Below are 19,386 nucleotides of genomic sequence, written 5' to 3'. Positions count from 1 at the left end.
TGTTCCGAATCTATGCTTTCACTATATTTACATACTATCTGTACTACCCGGCTTTGCCCGGGTTAATAACTGCTGTTAACAAAATAGAATGTATTAACAAAAATGTATTCTGCACACAAAAAACACAAAACAAATAGATAAAAATGTAATTATAATGTCTGTCTCCCTCTCTGTATATATCTCTCTGTCTCTCTATCTCTTTGTCTGTCTGTCTCTTTCCCTGTCTGTCTCTGACTGTCTCTGTCTCTTTCTCTGTCTGTCTCAATCTCTTTCCCTGTCTGTCTATCTATCTCTTTCCTTGTAATGTCTCTTTCCCTCTCTTTCCCTGTCTGTCTCTTTCCCTCTTTCCCTCTGTCTCTTTCCCTGTGTCTGTCTCTTTTGTCTGTCTCTTTACCTGTCTTTGTCTGTCTCTTACCCTGTCAGTCTCTTTCCCTCTCTTTCCCTGTCTGTCTGTTTCCCTGTGTCTGTCTCTGTCTCTTTGTCTGTGTCTGTCTCTTTACCTGTCTGTGTCTGTCTCTTAACCTGTCTCTCTCTTTCCCTCTCTTTCCCTGTCTGTCTCTTTCCCTGTCAGTCTGTCTCTTTGTCTGTGTCTGTCTTTTTGTGTCTGTCTCTTACCCTGTCTATGTCTGTTTCTTACCCTGTCTGTGTCTGCCTCTTTCCCTGTCTGTGTCTGTCTCTTTCCCTGGCTGCTTTGTGACACACCAACATTCCATTTAAGGGCGTGGCTGCGCATTCTTCTGAAGTTCTGGCTGCACTGTGGCTCCCAGCTCCATTCGCTTTAATGGAGGCAGAATTTTTGGTGAATAACTGTAAAGCGCAGGGTTAAAATTTCCCCTCAAAACATAGCCTATGACGCTCTCGGGGTCCAGTAGTATGAGTGTGCAAAATTTTGTGGCTGTAGCTGCGACGTTGCAGATGCCAATCCTGGACATACATACACACACACATACATACAGACATTCAGCTTTATATATTAGACTAGCTGTACTACCCGGCTTCGCCCGGGTTAATAACTGCTGTTAACAAAATAGAATGTATTAACAAAAATGTATTGTGCACACAAAAACCACAAAACAAATAGATAGAAATGTAATTATTAAAAGGCAAAAACTAAGCTAATAGAAGCATTTCACAACATATTTCAACACCACAGATATTCTACACACATTTAACTAAATTGGCCAAGTAATGTGCTCCGTCTGTCTCTTTCCACGTCTGTCTCTTTCCAGGTCTGTCTCTTTCCAGGTCTGTCTCTTTTCCCGTCTGTCTCTTTTCCCGTCTGTCTCTTTCCCCATCTGTCTCTTTCCATGTCTGTCTCTTTCCTGGTCTGCCTCTTTCCCCGTCTGCCTCTTTCCTCGTCTGCCTCTTTCCCCATCTGCCTCTTTCCCCGTCTGTCTCTTTCCCCGTCTGTCTCTTTCTCCGTCTGTCTCTTTCCCCGTCTGTCTCTTTCTCTGTCTGTCTCTTTCCCCATCTGCCTGTCTCTGTCTGTCTCTTTCCTTGTCTGTCTCTATTTCTCTGTCTCTTTCCCCGTCTGTCTATATCAAGGTCTGTGTCTTTCCCCATCTATCTTTGTCTGTCTCTCTGGCTGTCTACTCCTTCCCTGTCTGCCTGTATCTGTCCCTGTCCGCATGTCTGTGTGTCTCTTTCCCCATCTGTCTCTTTCCAGGTCTGTCTCTTTCCAGGTCTGTCTCTTTCCAGGTCTGTCTCTTTCCCTGTCTGTCTCTATCTCTCTGTCTCTCTGTCTGTCTCTCTCTGTCTGTCTCTCTCTATCCGTCTCCCCACCGACATCTTATTACCTCACATATAAGCTTCTTATACTATGAATGTCTTTTGTTCCTATAGCAACCAATTACAACTCCTACTAATAACCTGTAGTTCCAAGCTCCATTTACTTTAATGGAGGCATGTTTTTTGGAGAGTAACTGTAAAGCGCGGGGTTACATTTTACTGTCAAAACATAGTCTACGACGTTCCCTGGGTCACATAAGGTGTCTGTGCAAAATTTCGTGATTGTAAATGCGACGGTGTGGATACACTTTTCGTTTCACTTTTTCCCCATTATGTAGATAGGGGCAAAATTGATTGGTAAATTGGAATGCGCGGGGTTAAAATTTCACCTCACAACATAGCCTATGACGCTTTCGGGGTCCAGACGTGTGAGTGTGCAAAATTTTATGGCTGTAGCTGTGACGGTGCTGCCCGGGATAGTAACTGTCTCTCTATTTCTCTCTCATTCTCTGTCTCTCTCTATCTATCTCTTTATCTGTCTGTCTCTTTCCCTGTCTGTCTCTGACTGTCTCTGTCTCTTTCTCCGTCTGTCTCAATCTCTTTCCCTGTCTGTCTGTCTATATCTTTCCCTGTCTGTCTATCTATCTCTATCACTTTCCTTGTTTGTCTCTTTCCCTGTCTGTCTCTTTCCCTCTCTTTCCCTTTCTTTCCCTGTCTGTCTCTTTCCCTCTCTTTTCCTGTCTCTTTCCCTCTTTCCCTCTGTCTCTTTCCCTGTGTCTGTCTCTTTGTCTGTCTCTTTAGCTGTCTTTGTCTGTCTCTTACCCTGTCTGTCTCTTTCCCTCTCTTTCCCTGTCTGTCTCTTTGTCTGTGTCTGTCTCTTTACCTGTCTGTGTCTGTCTCTTAACCTGTCTCTCTCTTTCCCTCTCTTTCCCTGTCTGTCTCTTTCCCTGTCAGTTAATCTCTTTGTCTGTGTCTGTCTCTTTGTGTCTGTCTCTTACCCTGTCTATGTATGTTTCTTACCCTGTCTGTGTCTGCCTCTTTCCCTGTCTGTGTCTGTCTCTTTCCCTGTCTGTGTCTGTCTCTTTCCCTGGCTGCATTGTGACACGCCAACATTCCATGGTGTGGCTGCGCATTCTTCTGAAGTTCTGGCTGCAATGTGGCTCCCAGCTCCATTCGCTTTAATGGAAGCAGGTTTTTTGGTGAATAACTGTAAAGCGCGGGGTTAAAATTTCCCCTCAAAACATAGCCTATGACGCTCTCGGGGTCCATAAGTGTGAGTGTGCAAAATTTTGTGGCTGTAGCTGCGACAGTGCAGATACCAATCCTGGACATACACACACACACACACATTCAGCTTTATATATTAGATGGAGATAATAGGGACTTTGAACAAATATAGCTCAGGAAAGTGAGAGCCCCATGAGTAGGAGAACTGCTTTGGAAACTGCCAATGAACTGGCCAGCCTGGAATTTTTAATCCTACAGGACTGATAAGAGCACCTTAATCAGGAGCTGAAAGTGAGGGGAAGTTAGGTGATAAGCTAACTGCTGCATAAGAGTCAATGGGCTGGAGGAAGCTGATGTTAAAAGTTAACCGTTACCAATCCAATTTTTTGTCTGATTTTTCAAAACACTTGTCCTATTGAGAAACAGAAAAAGTACAACTTAAGGCCCCGTCACACTAAGCAACATCGCTAGCAACATCACTGCTAACGAACAACTTTTGTGACGTAGCAGCGATGTTGCTAGTGATGTTGCTGTGTGTGACATCCAGCAACAACCTGGCCCCTGCTGTGAGGTCGTTGGTTGTTGCTGAATGGCCTGGACCATTTTTTAGTTGTTGCTGTGCCGCTGTGCAGCACAGATCGCTGTGTGTGACAGCGAGACAGCAACAACTAAATGTGCAGGCAGCAGGAGTCGGCTTCTGCGGACACTGGTAACCACGGTAAACATCGGGTAACCAAGAAGCCCTGTCCTTGGTTACCCGATATTTACCTTCGTTACCAGCCTCCGCCGCTCTCACTGTCAGTGCCGGCTCCTGCTCCTTGCACGTGTAGCTGCAGTACACATCGGGTAATTAACCCGATGTGTACTGTAGCTAGGAGAGCAGGGAGCCAGGGCTAAGCAGTGTGCGCGGCTTCCTGCTCTCTGCACATGTAGCTGCAGCACACATAGGGTAATTAACCCAATCTGTGCTGTAACTAGGAGAGCAGGGAGCCAGCGCTAAGCGGTGTGCGCTGCTCCCTGCTCTGTGCACATGTAGCTGCAGCACACATCGGGTAATTAACCCGATGTGTGCTGTAACTAGGAGAGCAGAGAGCCAGCGCTAAGCGGTGTGCGCTGCTCCCTGCTCTCTGCACGTGTAGCTGCGTGCGCTGGTAACCAAGGTAAATATCGGGTTGGTTACCCGATATTTACCTTAGTTACCAAGCGCAGCATCGCTTCAGTGCGCCGCTGCTGGCTGGGGGCTGGTCACTGGTTGCTGGTGACAGCTCACCAGCAACCCATGTAGCGATGCTCCAGCGATCCCTGCCAGGTCAGGTTGCTGGTGGGATCGCTGGAGTGTCTGACTGTGTGACCTCTCACCAGCAACCTCCTAGCAACTTACCAGCTATCCCTATCAGGTTGTAACGTTGTTGGGATCACTGGTAAGTTGTTTAGTGTGACGGTACCTTTACACTATCTGATGGCTAGCGTGAGTAATAATCATGACAAATGCAACAAAAAATTTATTGGAATAGGAGAATTATATTGTACTTACTCATGTCAGACTTAACTACTGAGCACACTCAGCAAGGCTGTGTTGGCAGAACTCTTTAGCATCAAGCTGTACACTATGTAAGATAAAAGCTGTCATTGCAAGAGAAAGACAACAGATAGTAAAAGCAAGTCAATTGCAAACTTGCATATTTTCATGCTATTTAACTAAAGTCATTAAATAAAAAGAAAATACCCCTAAACTGTGTTAATGGCATGGTCACCAATGTAAGAATTTAATAATAGCAATTCATAAGAACAAAGTAGGATAACTAGATGACCAGTAAACTTGTATCAACGTTGCTAAAATGTCTGGCTGTAGTTTTAACCTTTGGTCAATATTAAGGCCATGGTGATCTACAAATGTGTGCATTTTATGCGGGCGTCACACGGTACGATCTATCGTGCGATCGCACGAGCGATCGTACCCGCCCCCGTCGTTTGTGCGTCACGGGCAATTAGTTGCCCGTGGCGCACAAAGTCGTTAACCCCCGTCACACGCACTTACCTCCCGGACGACGTCGCTGTGGGCGGCGAACATCCTCTTCCTGAAGGGGAGGGACATTCGGCGTCACAGCGATGTCACACAGCGGCCGGCCAATAGAAGCGGAGGGGCGGAGATGAGCAGGACGTAAACATTCCGCCCACCTCTTTCCTTCCGCATTGCCGGCGGAACGCAGGTAAGCTGTGTTCGGTGTTCCCAGGGTGTCACATGGAGCGATGTGTGCTGCCCCGGGAATGATGAAGAACCGGAGCACAGAAGAAACGACTTTTTGAAAACGAGCGACGTGTCAACGAGCAACGATAAGGTGAGTATTTTTGCTCGTTCACCGTCGCTCGTAGCTGTCGCATGGTACGATATATCAAACGATGCCGGATGTGCGTCACTTACAACGTGACCCCGCCGACATATCGCCCGATATATCGTACCATATGACGCCCGCATAACTCTTACATTTACTACTTTACTTTTTTAACCCTAGAACGCATACCTGGGGCCTCGCAGGCCTGCTAGGTCATTTGTTTTCTATGGTAGATTGTTATGCTTGCGCGTTCTAGGGTTAAGTTGCTTTGATCTCTTCAATTTATCAATTTAATAAACTCTGAGGCCACCCAGTAAGAAAACATGTACATGAAACATATAGGTTTTTATCTTTGGTGTCAGATGGCTGAGGAATCACAACAACCATCCTGTGAAAATACATAAAGTATACATTAAAAATATATGATTATGATTATGAGAATCTATAGGTGACAAATGGCTAATGAATGGCAGTCATTAAAGCATCTATATTTACATATACATTTAATTTCTTAACATCTTATGACATATATCTCTGATTGTGTCAGGTTTGGAGACAAAATAAATAAGGATGTTTGTATGTAAATTCAGTATTCTAAGTGGTAAGGTATCTATATAGTTATCATTTAATTAGATTGTAAAATGGATAAATTAGCATGAAACTGTCCCTCGTGCAAATAATATTTTAAAAAAGGATGGTTTAAATAAAATAACTGTCCAGATGGAAATATAGAAATTGCTAGAAAGGATTAATGTTGTTTAGATGTTAATAAAGGGTCAGTAAATTCCTCAAAGCAGAATATATAATTGACTTAATAGAAGCCTGGTTGCAGTAAATTGACATGGAAGAGCATTCGGCACTCAAAATATGTTGCAAATAAAAAAACTTAATGGTGGTTCAAAAAGTGTACAAACACATTTGTACATATTTGTATTTTTCAAACCACCATTAAAAAATCTTTCTTTGCAACTAATTTTGAGAGCTGGATTCTCTTCTAGATTGGGATATGGATTGAGATCCTATCTGAGTACCTAGGAAATACTGCACAGCTGGAAATCATATCTCCTGCAGTAATAAGACAACTATATGCAAAAGTGCTGTAGAGTGTCCTTTATTGTACATGAATACATTTTTTTGACAATGGGGATAAACATACATTCATACATTTAAACTTTCTTGCTCTTACACGTAAATAGAAAATACATGTTTTCATAGCTTAGCTTGATATCTAGACAAGTAATTATTACATTGCAATTGCAAAGTGTTGCTTTTACTAGATGTTAGATTTTCTCTTTTTTTCGGATATCATTTATAAACCTTAACCTATTCTCTGTATATATATTTTTCCAAAAATACATATATCAGTTATGGATGTACAAAATATAAAAAATATTCACTTTTCTCTTGTAAATGTAATTTAATCATATACATTATTAAAAATATGTTATAAGCAAAGAACCAAAGATAAAAATGTTGCAGTTCCCCATATTCGCCTCAGAGCGCCGCTGTTCACCAATGAAGAAAATATTCTGCAAATCCAGAATCGCCTCCATGATGCAGACAGTGTTCAACTGCAAGAAGAAATACACAGCATTTCACACTGGGATGTGCCGGGTACAGGACTCATAGAGAAGACGGATTATTTTCTGCTTTTAATTCTGCTGGATTATAAATATAAGAAGGAGGATGGCTGGATTACAACTGCAGGAAGGACAATCAGTGCAAGGACTCAGATGGCAAGTAATATTTCCCTTCTTATTCTCCTGGCTGTGTCATTCAGTCTCTGGTCAGATTCATTATTCCATTAATGAAGAAGTAAGAAAAGGTTCTATTGTAGGAAATTTAGCAAAGGATCTTGAATTAGATGTTAAGGATCTCTCCAGAAGGAAATTACGTATTGTGTCTGGAATCTCAGAAAAATATTTTAAAATAAATTTGGATAATGGAAACCTCTATACTGCTGATAGGATAGACAGGGAGACATTGTGTAGAGCTGCAGCTGATTGTGTCCTTACATTTGATGCTGTGGTAGAAAATCCACTAAATGTCTTCAGTATCAAGATTATTATTCAGGATATAAATGATAATCCTCCTACATTTATTCTTACCACAATTAAAATAGAAATGAGTGAGTACAGCTCCCCAGGTAGAAGGTTTCTTTTACAAAATGCAGAAGATCTTGATGTCGGTGTTAGTTCTCTGATCAGCTACAGACTCAGTGAGAACCAGTATTTTGCTCTTGGAGAGAAGGTCAGCACTGATGGCAGTGTATTTCCAGAGCTGATACTAGAGAAACCTCTAGACCGAGAGACACAGAACAAGCATGAACTCATTCTCACAGCTTCTGATGGGGGAAATCCTGTACAGACAGGCACTGCCCTTATCAATATCATCATCACTGACTTCAATGATAATTCTCCAGTATTTACACAGGATGTATATAAAGTAAGTGTCAGAGAAAATATACCGGTGAATTCTACAATTCTGCAGGTCAGTGCAAGTGATGAAGATGAAGGAGTCAATGCACAGATCACTTACTCTATTAGTACCACAGCAAGTGATATTCTACAGACATTTAATATCAATACCAAAAGTGGAGAAATTATTACCAAAGGACAATTAGATTATGAAGTATCAAGGTTGTTTGAAATTTCAGTGCAAGCAGAAGATGGAGGAAGCTTAGCAGTAAAAGTCAAAGTTTTAGTAGAAATCCTTGATATCAATGACAATGCTCCTGAGATCTCTATAACTTCATCAACAGATCTTCTTCTGGAGGATTCTCCCCCTGGTACTGTGGTGGCACTGATCAAAGTTCATGATCCTGACTCAGGAGAAAATGGTGAAGTACAATGTATAATAACAGGGGATTTACCATTTGAGTTAGTATCATCAGCAGGTAATTTTTATAAAATCCGTACAAAAAGTAGTCTAGATAGAGAAAATTTATCATCTTACAACATCACAATACAAGCCTCTGATAAAGGGTCACCTGAAATGATTTCTAGAAAAGTTATCAGACTTGATGTATCAGATGTCAATGACAATGCTCCAGTGTTTGAAAAAATACATTATACTACATTTATTTCAGAAAATAATTTACCAGGAGCTTCAATATTTAGTATTCAAGCAAGAGATCTAGACAGTGATGACAATGCAAAGATAACATATTCTATATTGACTAGAAGTGACGAAGAAAATCCTCTGTCTCTCTACATCTCCATGAATCCAGTAACTGGAGTAATTTATGCTCAGAGGTCATTTGATTATGAAAAGCATAAAGAATTTAACATCCAAATAATTGCCAGAGACAATGGATCTCCATCTCTGAACAGCAGCACAACACTAAGAATATCTATAGTAGACCAGAATGACAATTCACCAGTCATCCTGTACCCATCACCAGAGGTTGAAAGCTCAACATTTGAGATGGTTCCTTGGACCTCTGAACAACGATCTTTAGTATCTAAGGTGGTGGCAGTGGACGCTGACTCTGGACACAATGCCTGGTTGTCCTACTTTTTACAATCTTCAGAACCATCACTCTTCACCATTGACCAGCACACAGGAGAGATCAGGACATCACGTGGATTTCATGAAAAGGACATCATGAAACATGGAATTGTGGTTCTAGTAAAAGACAATGGAATTCCCTCTCGCTCAGCTTCAGTCACTCTGACTATGGTGATTGCTGATCATTTTCATCAGGTCCTTCCTGAGCTGAGCAGTCAGTCTAATAAGGAGGAATCTCAGTCCAACCTACAATTTTACTTGGTGATCGCTTTGGCACTGATTTCTTTTTTCTTCATGTTGACTGTGATTATTGCAGTTGTCTCCAAATACAAGGAGTCCAAATCATCTTCTTCTTTTGGCTCCCTGAGTACCAGTCTATATCCACAGGTGGATCCAAGGTTTATTTCACAATTCAACAATGGGACATTACCTCTGCCATATTCCTATGATGTTTGTGTAACTCTGGATCCGAGTGAGCGGGAATTTGCTTTCCTTAACTCTCAGCACAATGTTCCTGTGGAGAGTCTAATAGATGCTGATGACACAGTCATTGGAAGTGAACATTTAAAGAACTGTCCACCTGTAGAAACACAGGTATGTATTTTAGTAAATTTATAATAATATAATAACAACAATAAAAAAGTTGATTTTCTACACATCTATATTGTAAACAGTTGTCAATAATGGATTTTAAATATTAATTAAGGCAAAAATGTATGTACAAAAGCTGTTATTCTAATTCAATAATAACATGTTAACAAACAGGATTGATTAACATAATGCTATGATGATACATCACCACCATAGTAAGACTTCTTATCATGACTACAATGCATTGCCTCCCTCTGTATATCAGAATTATCTTAGAATTTGGAATTTCTTTTATAGATGTAGAATATGTAAATTTTCAGAAATCTAACAATAAAAATGGCTAAAAGTAATTAGAACTTAACTTTATGTAAAAGGAGAGTTTTGAGCTTTTATGGCTTTTATTATTTTATTATCCGCATTCATGAATTATTTGTCTACGCGTTTTAAGGCAATCTAGCCCCTTCCTTAAGACAAAACCATAGTTTCTATGATTTTGTCCTAAGGAAGAGGATAGATTGCATTGCAACATGTAGACAAATAAACAATTTTCAACTGAATCCATTTGGAGTCCTTTTCATCTATTGAGGCAGCACCGAGGAAACGCATTTTATCCTGATCGTCTTCTGTCTTGGTATACATCACCATGGATCTGCAGTAGTCAGATATACACTCATAAGTAGTTGTGCCACACACAACTATCCCAAGTGAGGAGATACTAATCTCATGTCTACCCTTATGTAACCAGTTACAACCCTATTGCGCTTGTTTTCTGCCTTAGTTTTTCAAGAGGGGGAGGAGGTGAGCTGTGATTAGCACCAATAATCAATGATAAATCCTTTTGCCATCTTTTTATATTTAGGTAACTGATGATCAATGATTTCTGCAGAAAATAAATTGTCAACCTGTTGTGAGGCTCAGTGGACATAATTAAATTTGAAAGAGTTTAGAATTATTAATATAGAAATTAGAAAAATATACAGTACAGACCAAACGTTTAGACACACCTTCTCATTCAAACGTTATTTTTATTTTCATGACTCTGAAATTTGTAGATTCACATTGAAGGCATGAAATTATGAATTAACACATGTGGAATGAAATACTGAACAAAAAAGTGTGAAACAACTGAAAATATGTCTTATATTCTAGGTTCTTCAAAGTAGCCACCTTTTGCTTTGGTTACTCCTTTGCACACTCTTGGCATTCTCTTGATGAGCTTCAAGAGGTAGTCACATGGTTTTCACTTCACAAGTGTGCCCTGTCAGGTTTAATAAGTGGGATTTCTTATCTTTTAAATGGGGTTGGGACTAACAGTTGTGTTGTGCAGCAGTCTGGTGGATACACAGCTGATAGTCCTACTGAATAGACTGTTAGAATTTGTACTATGGCAAGAAAAAATCAGCTAAGTAAAGAAAAACGAGTGTCCATCATTACTTTAAGAAATAAAGGTCAGTTAGTCCGAAAAATTGGGAAAACTTTGAAAGTGTCCCCAAGTGCAGTGGCAAAAACCATCAAATGCTACAAAGAAACTGGCTCACATGAGGACCGCCCCAGGAAAGGAAGACCAAGAGTCACTTTTGCTGCGGAGGATAAGTTTATCCGAGTCACCAGCCTTCGAAATCGCAGGTTAACAGAAGCTCAGATTAGAAACCAGGTCAATGCCACACAGAGTTCTAGCAGCAAACACATCTCTAGAACAACTGTTAAGAGGAGACTTTGTGCAGCAGGCCTTCATGGTAAAATAGCTGCTAGGAAACCACTGCTAAGGACAGGCAACAAGCAGAAGAGACTTTTTTGGGGCTAAAGAATACAAGGAATGGACATTAGACCAGTGGAAATATGTGCTTTGGTCTAATGAGTCCAAATTTGAGATCTTGGATCCAACCACCGTGTATTTGTATGATGCAGAAAAGGTGAACGGGTGGACTTTACATGCCTGGTTTCCACTGTAAAGCATGGAGGAGGAGGTGTGATGGTGTGGGGGTGCTTTGCTGGTGACACTGTTGGGGATTTATTCAAAATTGAAGGCTTACTGAACCAGCATGGCTACCACAGCATCTTGCAGCGGCATGCTATTCCATCCGGTTTGTGTTTAGTTGGACCATCACTTATTTTTCAACAGGACAATGACCCCAAACACATCTCCAGGCTGTGTAAGGGCTATTTGACCAAGAAGGAGAGTGATGGGGTGCTACGTCAGATGACCTGGCCTCCACAGTCACCAGATCTGAACCCAATCAAGATGGTTTGGGGTGAGCTGGACCGCAGATGAAGGCAGAAGGGCCAACAAGTGCTAAGCATCTCTGGAAACCCCTTCAAGACTGTTGGAAGACCATTTCCAGTGACTACCTCTTGAAGCTCATCAAGAGAATGTCAAGAGTGTGCAAAGCAGTAATCAAAGCAAAAGGTGGCTACTTTGAAGAACCTAGAATATAAGACATATTTTCAGTAGTGTCATACTTTTTTGTTAGTATTTCATTCCACATGTGTTAATTCATAGTTTTGATGCCTTCAATGTGAATCTACAATTTTCAGAGTCATGAAAATAAAGAAAACTCTTTGAATGAGAAGGTGTGTCCAAACTTTTGGTCTGTACTGTATATATTTTTATTTGAACAGGAGGTCACTTTATGAAGACATATATCCTTAAACAAAATCTGTAACCATGTTCTTTACAACTAATCTGAGAGCAGTATGATGTATGGACAGAGTTCCTTATTCTAGTGATGTGTTACTTACTGGGCTGTTTGTTGTAGTTTTAAAAAAATTACTGTTGTATCAGCAGGAGATTATCACTAGAGGACTAGTAAATTTGCTACCCAGTAGTCACACATGATCTCTGTATAATCCCACCTCCACCACTGATTGGCAGTTTTCTTTCTACACTATACTTGGGCTGAAAGTTACCAATCAGTGATATGGGAAGGGATATACAGAGCTCAACATTCATAACTGCTAAATCTGCGGCATTAAAAATTTAAGGACAGAAAGCATCTCACTAAGTAATATATCACTAATCAGTAATAATCAGGGTCTCTGCCCCAACATCAGATGGGGCAGTAAAACCTGGTGACAGACTACCTTTAAAGGCAGTTTGTCAGCCCAAATTAACAGTATAAACCAAGCCTACAGTTTTAAAGGGAATATAGCCCCTATAAAAATTGCATCTTTAGCATTTTAATCATTGTCTCCATACTGCTGAAACTGAACTTTGATCCAGCATGTTAATTAATGTCCGTAGTGCACCATTTGTGTGTCCAAGAGGCCAAGTGAACCATTCCTCCCAATGGTTTTCCTTGTCCCTGCCTTCCTCACTGGTGATTGACAGCACTGGCAGGCCTGGTGTGAACACTTTACAGAGAAAGGTCAGGCAAGACAATGCTGACAATCATCAGTAAGGGAGAGGGAGATATACAAAAGTATTGGGTGTAATGGTGAACTGGCCTACTTGACCATACCAGGGATACAGTCAACACCCTTATTAACATATGTATTAAACTTCAGCCTTTGTAGAAAGGAGGCAGCAATCTGAAAACTAAAAAGTCAAATTTCCTGAGGCTATATACCCTATAAGGATATATACACAGTGTATTCTGTCAGTTTGGACAGATAGACTCCCTTGAAATAGTAAATTAATTATAAAATTGTAGTGATGAGTGAGCACTAAAATGTCCGAGTGCTCAGTACTAGAATCAAGCAAGTTGAACAGGCTTGTCTTCAGTAGCAAATATAATGGAAGTCAATGGGAAACTCAGGCATTTTACAGGAAAACCCTTACAGGAGGATGGGGATGAGAGCGAGCACCTTCACGATGCTCAATTGAGTACCGAGTATCTTGAGCACCCTGATGCTCAATCGAGTATCAACCAGTGTCGAGTTCATCACTATAAAATTATCCTTCCTTTTGATTTTTTTTTCTGAGGGGCTTCAGTTCTGTGTCAGTGGTGTCTCACCTGTGAAGACACGTATGTTTCTGTCATTCTCCCAAAGTCATCCTGGAGATGTGTCCATTTGTTTTCCCCTGTTTATTTTTCCTGTTTGTTCCTTAGCACTTAGTGGGGTTGACTAGTTCTCATCCTGTTCAGTCACTTCCTAGGGTCCAATTCAGGGTAAGCAAGGGTCTAGGTATCCTACTCGGTGGATAGATGCCGAGCAATCTAGGGACATCAGGAAAGCAAGGGGCCAGCTGAAGGTTTTATCAGGGGTCACCATCTTCCTTTTCCCTAAACATAGGGTCTCCTTTTTTCTCCCCTCTCTTTTTGTTGTTTGCCCGGTATTCCCCCATACCTAGCGTGACAAATAGTAATTTCTACATAATAACTAGCCAAACCTTTGTTCCTAGTATACAAATTTACTAAGAATAGACTATGTGACTATAGCTCACAACCTCAATAACCTAAAGGAGATAAGTAAAGCTGGATATTAATATACATAAAACTTCTTAAATAAATGACAAAACAGATCTATAAAGATCAATTTTATGTAACTTCGGGAAACTTTTATCTGTACCAGATATTTACCCAAATCTAATATGATGTAACTGGACAAGAGAGATATTTTCTAATGTTTATATTTGGTCTGATTTTGCCACAAATGTGAGGAATGAAATTAAGTTGTCATTCATTGTATCAACACAGTAATCGGAATAAATATGTGAAATCCCTGCACTTTACTGTTCTATGGTTGTTGTTGATTACTGTCTTGTATTGTCATGTTATGTAATAGAATATTGTATCTATAGTGTTTATTATAGCAAATTAATTATTTGTTTTTTAACATATAAAGCAGTTACAGTTTAATTAGTTTCATCAGTGCCAATGAGTTATACCTGTTTAATTCTTCCGATTTAGGGATCAATCATTTATAGTAAAACAAAATGATGTACAGTCAATATAGTTATCTTTCAAGGGATGTTCCATAATAATAGATCTAAATAAGTCGAAGTGCTCATTTTAAATGCAGAATATAAAAGATAAAATTGCATTTAACCGCCTTATACAACTGATTTTATCTGATCACATTTTTATTAAACATTTTTTGTACCACTTTTCCTTCCACATTGCCAGTAAAAAGTATATACTTCTAAAAACCAAAACTATTTCATGCAAAAGTGATTCCATAACAATTAAATTCTTGAATTCCTATATATTGGAAAGATTAAACTTTTAGTAGAAAAGAACCAGCTGCAATTCTCACTATTGGCCTCAGAGCGCCACTGTTCACCAATAAGGAAAATATACTGCAAATCCAGAATCGCCTCCATGATGCAGACAGTGTTCAACTGCAAGAAGAAATACACAGCATTTCACACTGGGATGTGCCGGGTACAGGACTCATAGAGAAGACGGATTATTTTATGCTGGATTATAAATATAACAAGGAATTTCACCATTATATTTCTGGTGAGAAGAAGGATGGCTGGATTACAACTACAGGAAGGACAATCAGTGCAAGGACTCAGATGGCAAGTAATATTTCCCTTCTTATTCTCCTGGCTGTGTCATTCAGTCTCTGGTCAGATTCATTATTCCATTAATGAAGAATTAAGAAAAGGCTCTATTGTAGGAAATTTAGCAAAGGAGCTTGAATTAGATGTTAAGGATCTCTCCAGAAGGAAATTACGAATTGTATCTGATGTGTCTGAGAAACATTTTAGTATAAATATGGATGATGGAAACCTCTATACTGCTGATAGGATAGACAGGGAGACATTGTGTGAAGCTGCAGCTGATTGTGTCCTTACATTTGATGCTGTGATGATAAATCCACTAAATGTCTTCAGTATAAAGATTAATATTCAGGATATAAATGATAATCCTCCTACATTTCTTCATGAAACATTGACATTAGAAATGAGTGAGTATACCTCCCCAGGAAGAAGGTTTCTTTTGCATAATGCAGAAGATCTGGATGTAGGTGTTAATTCTCTGATCAGCTACAGACTCAGTGAGACCCAGTATTTTTCTCTTGGAGAGAAGGTCAGCACTGATGGCAGTGTATTTCCAGAGCTGATACTAGAGAAACCTCTAGACCGAGAGACACAGAACAAGCATGAACTCATTCTCACAGCTTCTGATGGGGGAAATCCTGTACAGACAGGCACTGCCCTGATCAATATCATCATCAATGATATCAATGATAATTCTCCAGTATTTACACAGGATGTATATAAAGTAAGTGTCAGAGAAAATATACCGGTGAATTCTACAATTCTGCAGGTCAGTGCAAGTGATGAAGATGAAGGAGTCAATGCACAGATCACTTACTCTATTAGTACCACAGCCAAAAATATTCTTCAGACGTTTACTATCAATCCGAAAAATGGGGAGATTAAAACAAAAGGACAATTAGATTATGAAGTGTCAAAGCATTATGACATTTTGCTGCAAGCTGAAGATGGAGGAGGCCTCACAGCCAAAGTCAAGGTTTTAATAGAAATAACAGATGAAAATGACAATGCTCCTGAGATATCTATAACCTCATCATCAGATCTTATTCCTGAGGATTCTCCTCCTGGCACTATGGTGGCACTAATTAAAGTTTATGACCGTGACGCCGGAGAAAATGGTGAAGTTCAATGTATAATAACAGGGGATTTGCCATTTGAACTAATATCATCAACAAATAATTTTTATAAAATTGTTTCTAAAAATGATCTAGATAGAGAAAAAGTATCATCTTACAACATAACAATAGAAGCCTCTGATAAAGGGTCTCCTGAAAAAACTTCCCGAAAACTTATTAGGCTTGGTTTATCAGATGTCAATGACAATGCTCCAGTGTTTGAGAAATTCGGTTATACTGCATTTGTCACTGAAAATAATTCACCAGGAGGTTCAATATTTATTATTCAAGCAAGAGATCTGGACAGTGAGGACAATGCAAAGATAACATATTCTACTATGGTTATAGGTAATGAAGAAGATCCCCTGTCTTCCTACATCTCCATGAATCCAGTAACCGGGGTCATTTATGCTCAACGATCATTTGATTATGAGAAGCATAGAGAAATTAATATACAAATCATTGCTATAGATAATGGATCTCCATCCCTGAACAGCAGCACAACTCTAAGAATATCTATAGTAGACCAGAATGATAATTCACCAGTCATTCTGTACCCATCACAAGAGGTTGATAGCTCAATATTTGAGATGGTTCCTTGGACCTCTGAACAAGGCTCTTTAGTATCTAAGGTGGTGGCAGTGGATGCTGATTCTGGACACAATTCCTGGTTGTCTTACTTTTTACAATCTTCAGAACCATCACTCTTCACCATTGATCAGCACACAGGAGAGATCAGGACATCACGTGGATTTCATGAAAAGGACATCATGAAACATGGAATGTTGGTGATAGTGAAAGACAATGGGATTCCCTCGCATTCAGCTTCAGTCACTCTGACCATGGTGATTGCTGATCATTTTCAGCAGGTCCTACCTGAGCTGAGCAGTCAGTCTAATAAAGAAGAATCTCAGTCCAACCTACAATTCTACTTGGTTATCGCCTTGGCACTGATTTCCTTTTTCTTCATGTTGACTGTGATTATTGCAATTGTCTCCAAATATAAAGAGTCTAAATCTGCTACTTCATTTGGGTCCTTGAGTACAAGTTTATATCCACAAGTGGATCCCAGATTTCTTTCACAATTTTCCAATGGGACATTACCTCTGCCATATTCCTATGATGTTTGTGTAACTCTGGATCCAAGTGAGCGGGAATTTTCTTTTCTTAAACCGCCACACAATGTTCCTGTAGACAGTCTAATAGATGCCGATGACTCAGGGATTGCAAATGAGAGTTTAAGGAACTTTTCAGCTGAAGATACACAGGTATGTATTTAAATATGTTGGAAAAAAGTAATTTTTGTTCATTTTTTTATTTAACAAGTTTAACAATTGAAATTATGAATTAAGTTTTTTATTTAAAAGAGCTAGATATTTAAGTTTAAAAAGAAATGAAGAAATATTGCAGATTCTTGTTGTAACCAGTCTCCCAAAATGGATTTATCTTATTTTACACTAAGGTTCATGTATTTTAAGCTGTTACCTGAAAACATAAATAATATGGCTACAATGTGAATGAAATCATATATAATTACAGGAAAACATTTCCACCAAATTAAGACTTCTTGTCATGTCTTATGTGATGTAGATTTAGCCTAAATGATCTTCTTCTGGGCACTAAAAATATCTTGGAAGCATCTTTAGATTAAAATATTTCTAGATATATTTTTTATATTATTTTTTAATTATTTAAAGGAACTTTTAAATAGGTGAATGGGATTCTAAACAACAAAGAGTCTTAAAAATAATTCATCATCAGTTTTAGTGATGATTATTTTCAAATATTCAGTTAATTTAAAAATAACTGTAAATATATGAAGATGTGCGTCGTAAATACTATATAAAGTAAAATTTTATATCTTAGTGCCCTTAGTTAAAGGGAATGTATCACCTAGTGTTTCTTGAATTCTATAAATCAGATAAGGAAGTGAAAAATGTTTTATCTTTGGGGGTTTTTTTAGATTTTTGTATTCTATTTTCTAAACATAATTATGGCGACAGCTGTTTTACCTAAACTTTTATTAACCTTGATAGATATGTGTAACAGCTGCTATGGGTAGCTCTAGTCTGAAGATGACTTGTTGACCTCTATAGGAAAGTTTTCTAGTTGTGCCCTGTGACCCGTGCAGAGGACACTTTGCAGAGAGGAGGAGGATGTGAGCTGTTATTGGTACCAATTGGCAATGGTGAATCATTTATTATCCATTAATAGTTGTTGCCTGTTATTGTAATCCTGCACGTGATGGTAAAGAGATTATTGCAGAGCAATAATCTTACAGATATAGAATTGTCATTGTATTGTCTGTTCATTGACCAGAATGAAAATTCATAGAAATCACAATTACTACTTAATGTAGAAAGTGACATGGAGAATTAGAGAAAGCATGACATATTTTGGTTCCAAAATAAAGTCATTTTCTTATGAATATTTTTCCTTAAACAATAATGTATTAAAAGATTACACAGGTATGCAAAGTTTGGGTTTATGAAAATTGTTTCAAATCCAATAACGAATCGCTATGTTTTATTATGTCCTGATTTAAAAAAACACTTCTATTTCTAACCATCACATATGGATTTTGCAGAAAACGTGAGTGAAATTACGTACAAGCGAGGTGAACAAGAAAAATCTTTATTGTAGTCAGAAATGTCTACAATGTTATATATAAAAATGTATTGAACATTCATCCTGCAACTTTATTGGACATTAATTCTTGTGCCTTTTCGTTTTCTCTTCAAAGCTTTTCTTGATGCCTTTTCTCCTATAGAAGGCCTGTGGATCTTCTCTTTGAGGTGTCCAGTAGTAGTCCCCCATCATGTTCACGATTCATCTACCTTGGTATCGTCATTACAACTCCTCGATATCCTGATATCTTTCTCCTTGCTATTCGATAACAGCACCAAGTTTTTAAGGAAATTAGTCCAAATGGGAATTTGAAATTCAAATTCAAATTTTACTTCAAGTTCATAAGAAAACCCAAGGCATTGAAACATTTCATCATGTTTTGCACAATGAATCTTTGTTGTTGAATAGAAATTTCTTCACAACTTCTTTCAAAGAATCCCGAGGCCCTTTTCTCAACAGCTTTCAATTTTCTTTCTAACACATCATCCTTCATGAGTTTCCAAATATTGGGATCCATAAAAATGCTTTCCTTAAGTTTTGCTTTGGACAGTCCTTGAAACTTTGTACGGAGGTACTTAAAAGTTTCTCCATTCTGTAGACCTTTCACAAACTACTTCATCAGTCCAAGCTTAATGTGGAGTGGTGGCAAAAGAACTTTAGTTGGATCAACTAAACTTTTCACAACTATGTTCTTAAGTCCAGGTTGCAAGGATATTCTTGTTGGCCAACTTTTTTGGCTCCAGTGATGAGCCCTATCTTGACTATCCCATTCACACAAAAAGCATGGGTAATTTGTGTATCCTCC

The 19,386-nt window shown here is 39.0% G+C and overlaps 1 protein-coding gene across 1 annotated transcript in view; it reads left to right on the top strand.

Moving 5' to 3' along the window:
• Nucleotides 1-18,850, top strand: part of LOC142302311 (protocadherin Fat 4-like) — a 48,444-nt gene extending 29,594 nt beyond the window's left edge. Inside the window, exons 7-12 of the mRNA XM_075343376.1 lie at nt 6,740-6,902; nt 7,069-9,392; nt 13,439-13,514; nt 14,898-17,221; nt 18,541-18,545; nt 18,724-18,850. Of these exons, the coding sequence (XP_075199491.1) occupies nt 6,740-6,902; nt 7,069-9,392; nt 13,439-13,514; nt 14,898-17,221; nt 18,541-18,545; nt 18,724-18,850 (5,019 nt within the window). The remainder of the gene's footprint in view (nt 1-6,739; nt 6,903-7,068; nt 9,393-13,438; nt 13,515-14,897; nt 17,222-18,540; nt 18,546-18,723) is intronic.
• Nucleotides 18,851-19,386: the final 536 nt, after the last annotated feature.

This window comes from Anomaloglossus baeobatrachus, chromosome 4, assembly GCF_048569485.1.
Source record: "Anomaloglossus baeobatrachus isolate aAnoBae1 chromosome 4, aAnoBae1.hap1, whole genome shotgun sequence".
NCBI lineage: Eukaryota > Metazoa > Chordata > Amphibia > Anura > Aromobatidae > Anomaloglossus > Anomaloglossus baeobatrachus.
This window is presented reverse-complemented; position numbering and strand designations above follow the sequence as displayed.